We start from the raw sequence: 13,180 nt of genomic DNA on the forward strand, positions 1-13,180 counted from the left end.
TTTAAAAACAACATACATAAAAATTTTCGATTACTTAATTAATCACAATATTTTTAGTAAATTATTTGGAATATTATTTCAAATAGATTATATGGAATATATTAAAAAAAACATAATAAAAATATTGTCGTTTTAAATTTAAATATACATTAGATTAGGATAAGATATAGGGTATTTATTAAATTATGATGTTATATTAAATAAGAAATTAAATTTTTCTTTCTATCGTGTATTAAATATAAATACAATAAACACAATTCCTTATATAAATAATTATATTTTATACTATTATTTCTAATACCACATATGAATAATTCAGAATTTCAACTTTTCATCTTCTGATTCAGCTTAAATGAATATCTGCTAAAGATGAAGCAGACATTGCGTTCTTTGCTTAAAAGGTATATTTCGAGATGAAATACTCTTGTATTATCCATGCAGTTAGAACGTACCAACAGTCGGTGTGCGGAAAACGCATGCGGTAAAATATTTTCTCAGGGCAATAAATGTCAAACGGATAGTAATTTTGTGCTCCTATAATAAATATTGTATAATAGAGAAAATATATAATTATTTCTATTAGTATATATAAATATACATATATATATATGTATTATGTATAAATTTTTTTATTTATGTTTGTTTGTTCGTTTGATCGTATGTTTGTTTGTTTTATTATATTAGTTTATTAACTTATATATTAATTTTATTTTTTCTAATATTAGTTTTATTTTTCTTAATATTAGTTTTATTTTTCTTAATATTAGTTTTATTATACCTAATATTAGCTTTATTTTTCCTAATATTAGTTTTATTTTCCTAATATTAGTATTATAATTCCTAATATTAATTTTATTTTTCCTAATATTAATATTATAATTTCTCTCTTTCTCTAATATTAGTTATATTTTTCCTAATATTAGTATTATTACAATTCCTAATATTAGTTATATTTTTCCTAATATTAGTATTATACAATTCCTAATATTAGTTATATTTTTCCTGTTATATTAGTTTTATATTCAAAGAGTGAATAATAAAGAGGATCAGGAACGCGTGTATGGATACAATAAGTAAATTGAGATTTCCATGTATATCGTTATATATTTACAATTTGACAACAAAAAACGTTAAACATAACAGGTAGCCTCGCCCTCGGCCGGAAAGTATAATCGAGGTATCGTTCTAGGAGAGCGCGAGGCCAGCTAAAGGTCTCACATAAATATAATAATATCCGTCATAATAATTTATTACAATTGTGTAATATGTTGTGTATAATATATATATTTATATATATATTTATAATATGTTATTTAAATTTCTTAAACATCTTTTCTTAATTCTCTCCGGTATATTTTTCTTCTCCTTTTCTCTCTCACGCATTTCCCTCCTTTACTCTCTTTTCTTTTCTCTTATTTTTTATTACTATTACCAACTTTGTCTCTTAATCTTTAATTATATTCGGATTGTCCCGTACTTGATGATGATATCATACAACGCCCACGATATTTAGTTTACGCTTGCGAATCCTTGCTAAAATTTACGTTTGCGGCGAAAGACGACGTCTTTTTCTCGTCGCGTTTACATTTTCCTTTTTTTCATCAAATTTCCATATTTCCAAAAAAAAATCATATCTCGGACACAATCTGGATCAAGGTTTGCCGTGTTATAATGCATATATATTTTTACATTTCCTTTTCTCATCCTCATTTTATATAAGCAGGAGCTTCTGCTGCCAATTTGAGATTTTTTCCGCTCTACGAGCTACGGTTTGTTTAATTACAAAAGTATAAGATCCTTCTAGGACGGTAGAATCCTTTAATTACGAGGATCCAAGGATTCAAGGATTTCAGGAATTAACTTAAGCCACTTCGTGGCCGCGATCGCCGTGTTTTTTTCTCTTTTGCGCAGAAGCAAGCAAAATGCGCCCTTTGATGTTGCGTTTTTTGCAAAGGTGCGTATGTACAAAAAGTTTTTTCTCTATCGATCTATCGATTCAATAAGTCGTTCCTCGCGAAAAGGAATTTGATAAATATTCGGCTCTTATCGAAAACGTATTGTTAATTTCGCATAAAAAGATTCGTGAGGTAATAAAAAATTCTTGTCGGTACCGTATTTTGCGCGTAATTATGTGAAATACGTTTAAATAAATATGTTAATTTGTTTTGCAAAAATTATTAAATAGTTAGGGCAATTATTTTATAAGGTGAAAAGAGAACTGCAGCTTGTGAGTTCTCCTTATTTAACTTCGGTAGTCTTGTGGCAGTGTATTATTACGCTTAACAGATTTACGTTAGTTTTTATTTTACACCTATATATATGTATAATATTTATACAAAAAGAACAGAGACAATCACATGTACCGTGTGTCCGATAAAAATTCAAACCTTGAAAAATCGACGCCACACGGATTCGAATTACATCGGATCGCTTTCTGGTGTTTGTTTTGCGCGGAAAAGCAACAGGGAAATCGGACTTTTGTCGCAAATAGTGTAATACTGAATGTATAAAATTGTATAGTAGCTGTATAATAAAGATATGACCGGTTTATAAAATTTTCTTAAGAAGCATTATTTCAGTATAAGAAGTAAGAAGATATGTCGAAACGAAAATGAAGAAATTGAAAGAGACAGATTCATGACAATGGTTAATAACTGTGTCCGATCACCTCTTATATGTATATATATATAATATATATAAAACACATATGCGTAGATACGCGTACATGGAGAGGGTACGAAGATCATTCTATGTGCGTATCGTGTATCATAATTCATATGTGCAATACATACGTTCGCGATGAGTTACTTGCGTGGCAAGTAGTGTTAATTAGAGCAAACGATAATGAGCGACATTGCTTGCATTGACGATCTTTTTTCTCGCACTTTAATATGATCAGTTAACCCTTCTGTCGATGAACCCGGGTATCAAAAGAAACTTTCAAAACGTCGGAATTTTTCTCCGCCCAAAACAAAAAACCTTTGTATTTTTAGGAAATTTTCTAAATAATATTTGATACCCAGAAATTAATATAAAAAAAATTGTCGCAATGATACCCATTAAGGGAATCTTAAGCAAACCTAATAAGTTTCCTTCCTGTTTTATCGACAAAATGTGAGGTTAGATAAACTATAAATCTATTTATTGGCTATACACATTGTTTTTTACCTGAAATTAGAAGGCTTCACCCTTTGTTAATATTGAAATATTAAAATTTTAATTTATACAGGAAAAAGACATCAATCTGTATAGTTTTATATATCTTGGTTACAGAATTATGAATGTGTGCTTAGAATTCATAATTCTGTAACCAAGATATAAAAGACTATACAGATTGATAAATCTTTTTCCTGTATAAATTAAAGTATTAATTAAAGTATTAATAAAACAAATTAAAGTATTAATATTAACAAAGGGCGAAGCGTTCTAATTTCAGGTAAAAAAAAACAATCCGTATAGCCAATAAATAGATTTATAGTTTATCTAACCTCACATTTTGTCGATAAAACAGGACGGAAATCACAGACTTCTCAAGGACGTTTAGGATCACCTTAAAAAATGCATTGACAGAAGAATTAATCTTGATACACTATGGCTGAGAATTAGCTATTTTACGAGTGGTTAAAGGACTTGAAGGAGGATTCTATAATTAGACTTTATATATGTAGAAAATATTCTACAAAGAATTAAGAATCTGACACTTTGAAGTTCTGAAAGCTTAATCAGTCGATTCTCGTCAATAAACAAGCTCGCTCATTACGTTTCGAAAAATTTCTCTCTTACATTCATTCTTCTATGACATCACGCGTGAATATCGACACATCAACCAAAAAAAAAAAAAAAACCAGGATTAATAATCAAACGATACGCGGATACAAGTCTTCTTACAAAGTAGCAAACTCTTTGGCGTTCTTATATGTATATATAAATTCACGTTATGTACAAGGAACATCTAACATCGTAATATGGCTAGTATGTCTTCTTTTTTACAGGGTGTCTTCATCGCCGTCGAGATTCACATATTGAGCCATTCGTCACTCCTTTCGTCATCTTTAACGACTAGAGATTCTTCATTTATCGACTAATAATATAATTAGCGAAATTTCACATTCGCGTTTGATTCCTTCGCACGAAATTTGATTAAAGCCTCGATTGATCCAACGTGATCTGACCGACTTTGCCACATTTCTTTCTCACTTGATGTTCAAACTTCGTAAGTATTTTTATCGACGTCCACCGACTATCGTAGAGTCTCAAGCGAAAGGCGCTGTGAAATATTTTTTACAGCTCTTTCGTTTATCGCGGTTCAATCGATAATAATTATTATAAGATTGTGAAGATTTTTTCTTTTTAAAACTCTTTCGTATATATTACATATATATTTCTTTTGCAAACTGTATTCTTATCAATTACTTTGATTGTGTAAAATTATAATTTTAGTAAATTCAAATTTTTTAAGAATTCTATTACTTTGCGCGTTCTGTAGAAATGCACCCTCTGAAGTTTTATACAGCAAGACCCTCGTGTATTGTGTATAGAGGTAATAATACTTCTACGTAACGCGATGGTAAAAACAAAGAAAAAAGAGAAAATTATGATAGGCCTCGTATAACGCGATGGATAATAAATTCATGAATTTTGGGAAAAATTTTGCGCGTTCCCTTCGTTAACAAATGACCTTTGTCATTTCCACGAATTTTGTACAACCCCATGAGTATCGTGTAAACGCGAAACATTATCCCTTCCGCGTTATACGAGAGCATATATATTGTATACGTATATTTTTCTAATCCGAGAGAAGAGATTTACGAAGAAATTGCAGGGACAGATTTAAACTCTACGTATTTAATTTGTATTCTGCTGTGGCTCGCAGTTTCTTTCTCTCTCTCTCTCTTCCGCACTTCTAAATTCGCAATAGCGCATTTCGATCGGTATTTTCTCTCTCTTGTATTCGGTAGACGCAATCTTGGCTCGACCATCCCTCAGCGGTGAGGAATCTCTCCCCAGCACCCCCCTCCGTTTGTCCGCAGCTCACGTTCCCCGGGATATTCTGCGTCGACCCGTCGAAGAGTTGGCAGCTTTTGGGGCCGCCACTCGCGACAGGTTCGCGGCGAATCTGCCTAGAGCAAGGTCGACGCCGTGAGGACATCTGGGACGACTGGCTTCGGAGGGGGGTCCAAGCATCACACTCGCATCTCGCTCATCGTCGCCTGGGACACGCGACTCGAGACCGTCGCACTCTGCAGAAGGGGTTGGTTCTCCGGCGGACTCTTCGCCCTGGGTGGCGGCGGAGCCCGGGGGACCGTCAAGTGTATAGATCCGTTCGGAGGACCCTGGAAAAGCAATTTACGTGAGAGAATCAGCTTTTTTGATTTAAAACAATTTTTTTAGTTTTTTACATATTTAAAAAAATTTTATTTATTGAAAAGATGCTGGGTTGATCTGTTTTACCGACTTTAAGTTAGGTTAGGTTTACTTTTTATTGAATATACGGATTGAAAAATTGTCTACAATAAAAGTATTGATAATATTTTTAGTACTTCTGTATTATTCTTTCATGTCATCTCTATTGGGAGCGCCATATTTTGTGCACGAATAAATTACAGGACTTTTGTATTAAATAAGTATTGTTACGAGCTGATGCAAAAGGCCGATAAAAAACTGTAATTTTTTAACTTTTATTGTTTTCTTATACGAAATTACAGCGCCCCTCGTTTATTATTATTAGTACTTTAATTGTGAAGAAGGATTTTTTAATCTGTATAGCCAATAAAAAGAAAAACCCTCGAACTCAAAGTCGGTAAAACAGTCATGGTCAGCACTCTCTTAATTTTTAAATTTTAATTACTAAATTTATTAATAGATAAAAAAATTATTTATTAATTAATTATTAATTAATAAATTTACTTATAATTATAATACTAATAAATATACTTATTAATTAACAAATTTTTACTTATTAATTTTTTAATATTTTTTAATTAAATTGTTAAGCTTTAGATCAAGTCACGGAAAAGTATGCCAAGTTAAAAATTATTTTCGATTTGTATGAAGTATGGAGAACTGACAGCGCTATTTTCACAGACCTTTCAAAGAAAGTTTCCCGTGATACCTTTTACACAGAATTTCAATTCGCATAATTCTATTAAGAAAGTTTCCGAGAAATCTGAGAAGCGGTCAGATACAATATATGCAGGGGATGGCAGATCCGGTCCATACTTTACGATCATAATTCCGATTACGTTATGCCTTCCCAAGGTATTAAATCTCTGAGCTGGGAAAGTTTGAAAGACCTCGCACAACAAACTTTATTAGAGAAACAATATTACGTGAAAAAGTTATTACGCGACGAGACTTATTGTTTTGTCGCGTATGTTACACATTTTTCTCTCTCTTTTACGCTTATAATATAAATCTTTATGAAAGATAGATATAAAAGAATATTTAATCATTTGTATAATTAGTTATTTGTGGAATTAAATTTAATAAAAAAATATTAGAATAAATATTTCAACAATCTTATCTATATTTATTTTTTTAATTGGAACAAAAATAAAATTGAAATTACTTACTTGAGTTTGTGTGTTTATCTCTTGAATGACTGATGCTCGGGGAAGGGTGGCATGCTGTTGTTGCTGATGTTTCTGGTAATGATGTTGATGAGGCAGTGTATGAGTTCCTTGCCCTTGGAAAGGAGCGCCAGGATCGTTAGGAGGTCCTTTCATTACGTTTCTGCGACAATAGAAATATATACATCCTTAAAACTTGCTGTGTATCAATAACTATAAAAGTGTAATGTAATATCATATAATTTAGTTACAAAAAATAAACAAAAATTGTATTAAAATAACTACTAAAAAATTTTTTTAACTAACGAGATTTTATTATAAAATAACTCATCCCTTAAGGCGATGTTGACCATGACTGTTTTACTGACTTTGAGTTCAAGGGCTTTTCTGTTTATTGGCTATACAGATTGAAAAATCTTTCTCCACAATTAAAGTACTGATAATAATGAAGGGGGAGCGCTGTAATTTCGTATAAAAAACAACAAAAGTTAAAAAATTACAGTTTTTTATCGGCCTCTTGCATCAGTTCATAACAATTAATACTTATTTATTACAAAAGTTCTGCAGTTTATTAGTGCACAAAATATCGCACTCCCAATAGAAGTGACTTGGAAGAATAATACAGAACTAATAATATTCTGTATATTCAATAAAAAGTGAACCTAACCTAACTTAAAGTCGATAAAACAGAACTACGGCAGCATCCCCTTAAGATTTTTATACTGATAAATAATCGATACGTCTAAAGATATATAATTAGTATAAAAAAAAAAAAAAATAATTTATCCTTAAAAATTTCTAAATTACTGCTCTATGCTGATATTGTTTCGATACCTTCTCAACATTTCATTCTCAACGTCGACGATCACTTGGCCCGCTCCGGCGTAATGGGAATGCGGGGGCGGTGGTTGTTTTAGTTCTGTGAAACCGCGAGGACCGCATTGTTGGCTCAACATTTGTTGCTGCTGAAGGCTCTTCACCTCGAGCCGCGTTTTGTCTCTTTGATAATAGACGCCCGCGAATATCAGGACGTTCAGGATCAGCAGGCTGCAGCCGATCGCGATTGTCACACTCAAGGCCGTCGAATATGCCGCATAACTGTACATGTAAGGAATTTTTTAAATAAACATCTATCGTTAAATAAAACTGCTATCTATTTCTCATTTCTCCAAGAATATAAAATTTTTATATTATAACTTGAAGGTAATCCTAAACGCCGTCCTCGATTTTTTTGATAAAACATTATTTTTTCGCACCCTTTTATTTATTGATTGAATAGAATAATAAATGTTTTTTTAATATTTTTGATTAAACAAAATTTTAAATTATTTCTTTACACTCACAAACAATGAATACGTCTAAAAATATATGGGTACAAGAAACTTGAAATGTAAGTAAAAGATGTTCAGCAGTTGCTAAAGAGCTGATAAAGAGGGTTAAATATTTTTTTTTCCTGAAATATAATAAAAATTATATTAATTTTAGCGATAAGTCTTTACGGAAACTGTCAGGTACTGATTAACGGCACGATGCAATTTTCACGCTCGAAACTTTGATTGCGAGATGACGCTTCATCATCTCGTGACAATTTCTCACGAGTAAAATTATATTAAATTAATACAGGTCTCTCTGAACTGGAGTCTCGCGTAGTGGAAACTATTATATAAACTTGGAGCAAACTTGCGATATTATCTCGAAGGCTGGATAATTACCCAGCTGCGTCCAGGCTGGCCAAGGTGTCGGTGCTAGCGTTATGGACGTTCTGAAGATTGGTGCCCGGGATAAGGCTGACGCACGTCGTAATGCTATAATCCGTCGTGGTCGGCGGATCCGTGCTAACGTTCTTCCTCTTGAATTCCTCGCTGATCCTGCTGAGAGGATCCGGTCTCACGGATCCGTCGTACAGACTGGGGTCGCTATGGCCGCGGAACAAGTTGTGTCTGGAATCGACATCCTCCATTCCGGCACGATGAAGCTCCGGGACTAGACGCAGCCAGACCGACAGCTGATGCGCTCTGTAGTGATTTTTCATCTTCGGCTTCATTCCTGCAACCACCATCATATGCAGGATGAATAAAATTATTTAACAATTGTATTTAGCTAGAATTTTCATCCCGAGGAAAAGATAGAGAGAGAGAGAGAGAGAGAGAAGTTTTTATCTCAGAAAAATATTAAATAATATATTCTTATAAATTGTTCCAATAATTCTTATCTAATAATAATATAATATTAAATAATATTATTCTAAATTTTATTTTTTAATTGTAATAGTGATTTTTATTTGTAGTTTCAGTCCTGCAATAATTATCATTCAGTGTTTCATACACAGGATAAATAAAATTATTTTTATAATTAGAAATTTTTTCTAAGGAAAAGATAAATACAGAGAGAATAGTTTTTGCCTCTGGAAACACAGGCAAAAATATTAAATATAATGGTTTTATAAATTATTATGTAACTTTAAATAAAATTCTTATATATCCTATTCTTTCATTGTAAGTTTTAACAAAAGTATAACATTTAAAATTTTTAAATATTTGTTTAAAAAAATGATCTGTGTTAATTATATATATTTTATTATATATTATATATAATAAGGCATCACATAAATTATATTAATATTATTATATATGTATAATATAAGCGACACACAGATATATTTTTATTTTATAAATATATAAAAGGAACAAAAGGATTGAAGTGCCAGTGAAATGATACATTAGCGACAAGCTGGATATCGCAAGTAATCCTGCGCGGAGTCTCGAGTTTTGCACGATAATCTATTTCCGATGGCTTTGGATGCAGCTGCAGCTCCATGGTTGATCTTGTTACAATGCGACGGGGCATACAACTAGCTCGATGTTGCCAAATTGCATTTTATAGCTGTAGACCGATAAAAAGGAGAGAAAATTCTTTCTTAAAAATTTCAACGAGAGACATTCGTGTTCCTCTATAATTTACACAAAGTAGATTTTTCGACTTTAATCCCGAAACAAATTTCCAAAAACGACCCTATGTACGTGTACACTCTCGGATCTATTTCTGATCATTTCTTTTTCTTCTATTATTCGTCCATGAATTATTCCATCCTTTTTGACTTGTTCGCCGAAACTCGGAGTAAACTTATTTCCAAATTTCGGGGTTTGCAGATGCGTTCTCGCGCGAACGGCCAAAAAGAGGAATATCCCTGGCTTTCTCTGGAGCCGAGAGGGGATCTCATATACAGTTTATTTGCTTACGCGTGTATTTCGCTGATTCCGGTATGCGCGCGCGCGCTTGTTTTGCCGGCGCTGTTTCCGTCGTAAGAGACGCAAAATTCTCTGGAGCGCGCCGAATCCCGCGCGCAGAAGTCCTCAAAGGAATCCGCTTTGATTCACGGTTCGCGGCAGCTCGTTTAATATTCGCGAATCCTTTGAAAAGGATACGACCTTACCACTGCTGTGTGTGTGTTTAAGCGCCGCGCCCTCGTGTGCATCGTTCGATTACAGAACGGTAGAAATATGGATAGCATCCTACCAATGAGCGGAATTTGCTCGTCCACTTTCCGCGGTTCTAAATATTATAGATTTAGAAATGCCTGTATTTACAGAGGAACAGCGAAGTTATTGTGCCATCAAGTTATAAGGATTAATACTGTCAAAATACGAACTGTCAAAATACGAGCTGTCAAAATACGAGCTGTCAAAATGTGAGCTGTCAAAATTTAATTGTATGCGCGCAAAATTTGTTATTTATTTTTTAATTTACTATTAAGTTAACTATACAGACTTCTCAAAATAATTAAGGGATAAAAAAATTGTCCAATATATATAAGCAAATTTTTAAATAGCTGTAACTTTGTTTAAAAAAAATGATGCAAGATTGATAAAAGAATGATGAGAGAAATTACCATCGCAAGTCTGTGATTTTTTGCCAAGTTTGAGGTACTAAGAGACATAAAAATTTCAGTCGATAAAATTTTTTAGTCACTTTACGTAACTTTTTTTTCAAAGTTTAAACAAAAATGAGAAAATTCGCAAATTTCTTCGTTATTTGCACCTATTTGTAAAAAATCCACAAGTTAAAAAAAAATTCAGTCTCTATATCATATTATAAAGCACAGATTTAGCTTTAAGAATCCATTATTAAAATTAATGTACGATGATTTTTAACGGAGTTATGAACGATTAAAGTGAAAATAACATTTTCTCTTTAATTTGCGATAACTTGATAAGGAAAAATCGAAATTTAAATTTAAAAAAATGATTTTGCGGGGAAAATTTCAGGTTTTAACGTAAAAATGTCAAAAACTTTTTCCAAATCTTCTTGTGTATGCGATACGTCTACAAAATAAGAAAAAATATTCCATTTTGTTATGTTCGTCGTTTTCTGTATGTAAAAAATATCAGAATTGAAGAAAATTAAGAAAGCTATGATCTTTCGAAAATAGAGCTTTCAAGCTTTAAAACCCTTTTTTAGAATTTAAATTATCATTTTTCGAAACAAAGTTACAACTATTTAAAATTTGCTTATTTTTGGGACAATTTTTTATATCAATTTTATTTTTTAATTATTTTGAAAAGTAATATAAAATAAAGAAACATGTATATATTATGTATGTATCTTTTTCTGAACGCAAGCAAGCATTATTGATTGTTGGCTACTCAGGCAGAAAAAACAAAATAACAAGAAGAAAAAACCATTAGTCTCTTATTAACGTTAGCTTTTATTTATAGCAAGAATTCTATATGAGACGACTATTTTCATGTTATTTCGAACGACAATGTGGATCAAATGACAAGACAATGTAAGATAAATGTCTAACAGACCGTAAATGTCCTCGAAGAAAAATGATAAATTAATTCCGAACTTATTTTTCTCTACGGATAATAACATTGACTTAAATCAAGCTGATTATTCCAAATGCTTTCTTGTATACCAAATTTATTTTAATCTTATTATATACCATCATTTTCAAAATGGAATAATCGATTTTACCATCTTGGAGCAAATTCGGGCAACAAATATGTTTATTTCTCGAAGCAATTTCTTTTCATGTAATATCGAATTTTGTAATCTTTTAAGTCGATTTTTCTCTGTAAGATAAAATCTCAAACTTACATATGTATTACCTAATAATTTTTTGTTTTCCTTCAACTCAATCTTTCTTTTTATAAGAAAAACTTTCAAACTTACACATTACGAAATTCTAATAATTTTTCGATCTTCCAAGTCGATGTTTCTTTATAAGAAAAAACTTCAAACTTATATATCATCAAATTTTAATAATCTTTTGATCTTGTAACTCGATATTTCTCCGTAAGAAAGAAACTTCAAAAACTCATGTATCACCAAATTTGCATAATCTTTTGATCTTACGACTCGATATTTTTTTATAAGAAGAAAAAACTTTTTATGCATCATTAAATTTTAATAATTTTTTGATCTTCCACATAAATATTTCTCTATATAAAAAAATTGATTTCAAACTGTTGTTTCCCACATTTGATATGTGCGGGTCGAGAGAAACCAAACGCGAAAAGGGAGTAAGGAAGAGAGAAAGATCGCCGGTACGAACGTAACGTTGAATCTTTTAGTTTGATTAGAGGGATCGATTCTCCTTCATTCACATGGCGAGCTCGGACGAGTCGTCCGGTGGACGTTCATGAATTTTTACACAACCGTTGGTTCGCCATCGTATATTCCGGATTACCGTCGTACGCGAGCTTTTTATTGACTGTTACGTGAAGACTTTCAAAGTTGTTGAGCAAAATCTTACGAAAATGGCTATTTTATATCTCAATAATCATTATATCATATATGCATATTGTAACAAATTTTTAGATTATAACAATCAAATTTTGAAAGACGGATTAATAAGAAATTAGACTGCACAAACTTGCTTTTAAATTCTTCTCTATTTAATTTGCCAAATTTATTAGCCCAATTTCAAATTAAATGCGTATTTTTAAATCGGAGAAAAATATTATATGAAAAGTAATTATTATATCAGAGAAAAATATTCGAACTAAATTTTTATGAAAAAATTATGGATTTATGAAAAATTTAATTGGAACATTTTTCTCTTTTATTTCATTAATTTAATCAATAAGCAAAATATATACAAAATATATATCAAACTTTTGTAACAATTTCTATTATTACATATGCGAGATATATATTAGGTACAGCTTTACATATATTCAACGTTTGGTGATAATATGCGGTACATACATGTTTGCAGCGAATCGCAATCCTGAGATAGAAATTCTGCGTATAGAGATTTCATCCCGGAAATCCGATTTGTATTATAGCTCGTTAGCTTCCGATGCCGAAGAGGCGCATTGTAATATGAAACATATGCGAATTCCTCGCGCATAAAATTCCACTTAAATGCGAAATGATTTACTAACAACCCTTTTGTAACGTTTGCTGGCTCGATTTTTGTAGTGCGAAGTACTCGAAGAAGAAGCAACATTATATTACAACGTTTATTATCATTGAAATAAGCGCATTAGTTGTGTAATTGTCGGAATTTATTTCAAAAAATTTAAACAGAAATGTCAATTATTACTTTATTTGACATATAAAGATAAGTGTCATAATGGTCTGAAGTATTTGTTGGTCTGTAT

General features: G+C 31.6%; 1 protein-coding gene across 1 annotated transcript in view; it reads right to left on the bottom strand.

The window, feature by feature from the left end:
- Nucleotides 1-1,084: 1,084 nt before the first annotated feature.
- Nucleotides 1,085-13,180, bottom strand: part of NLG-4 (neuroligin 4) — a 309,809-nt gene continuing 297,713 nt past the window's right edge. The window contains exons 11-14 of the mRNA XM_029310718.2: nt 8,282-8,615; nt 7,404-7,667; nt 6,573-6,732; nt 1,085-5,333 (exon numbers count right to left, since the gene is read on the bottom strand). Coding sequence (XP_029166551.1) covers nt 5,184-5,333; nt 6,573-6,732; nt 7,404-7,667; nt 8,282-8,615 — 908 coding nt within the window. The 3' untranslated portion in view covers nt 1,085-5,183. The remainder of the gene's footprint in view (nt 5,334-6,572; nt 6,733-7,403; nt 7,668-8,281; nt 8,616-13,180) is intronic.

This window comes from Nylanderia fulva, unplaced genomic scaffold, assembly GCF_048542155.1.
Source record: "Nylanderia fulva isolate GAGA-0341 unplaced genomic scaffold, ASM4854215v1 Scaffold15, whole genome shotgun sequence".
Classification (NCBI taxonomy): domain Eukaryota; kingdom Metazoa; phylum Arthropoda; class Insecta; order Hymenoptera; family Formicidae; genus Nylanderia; species Nylanderia fulva.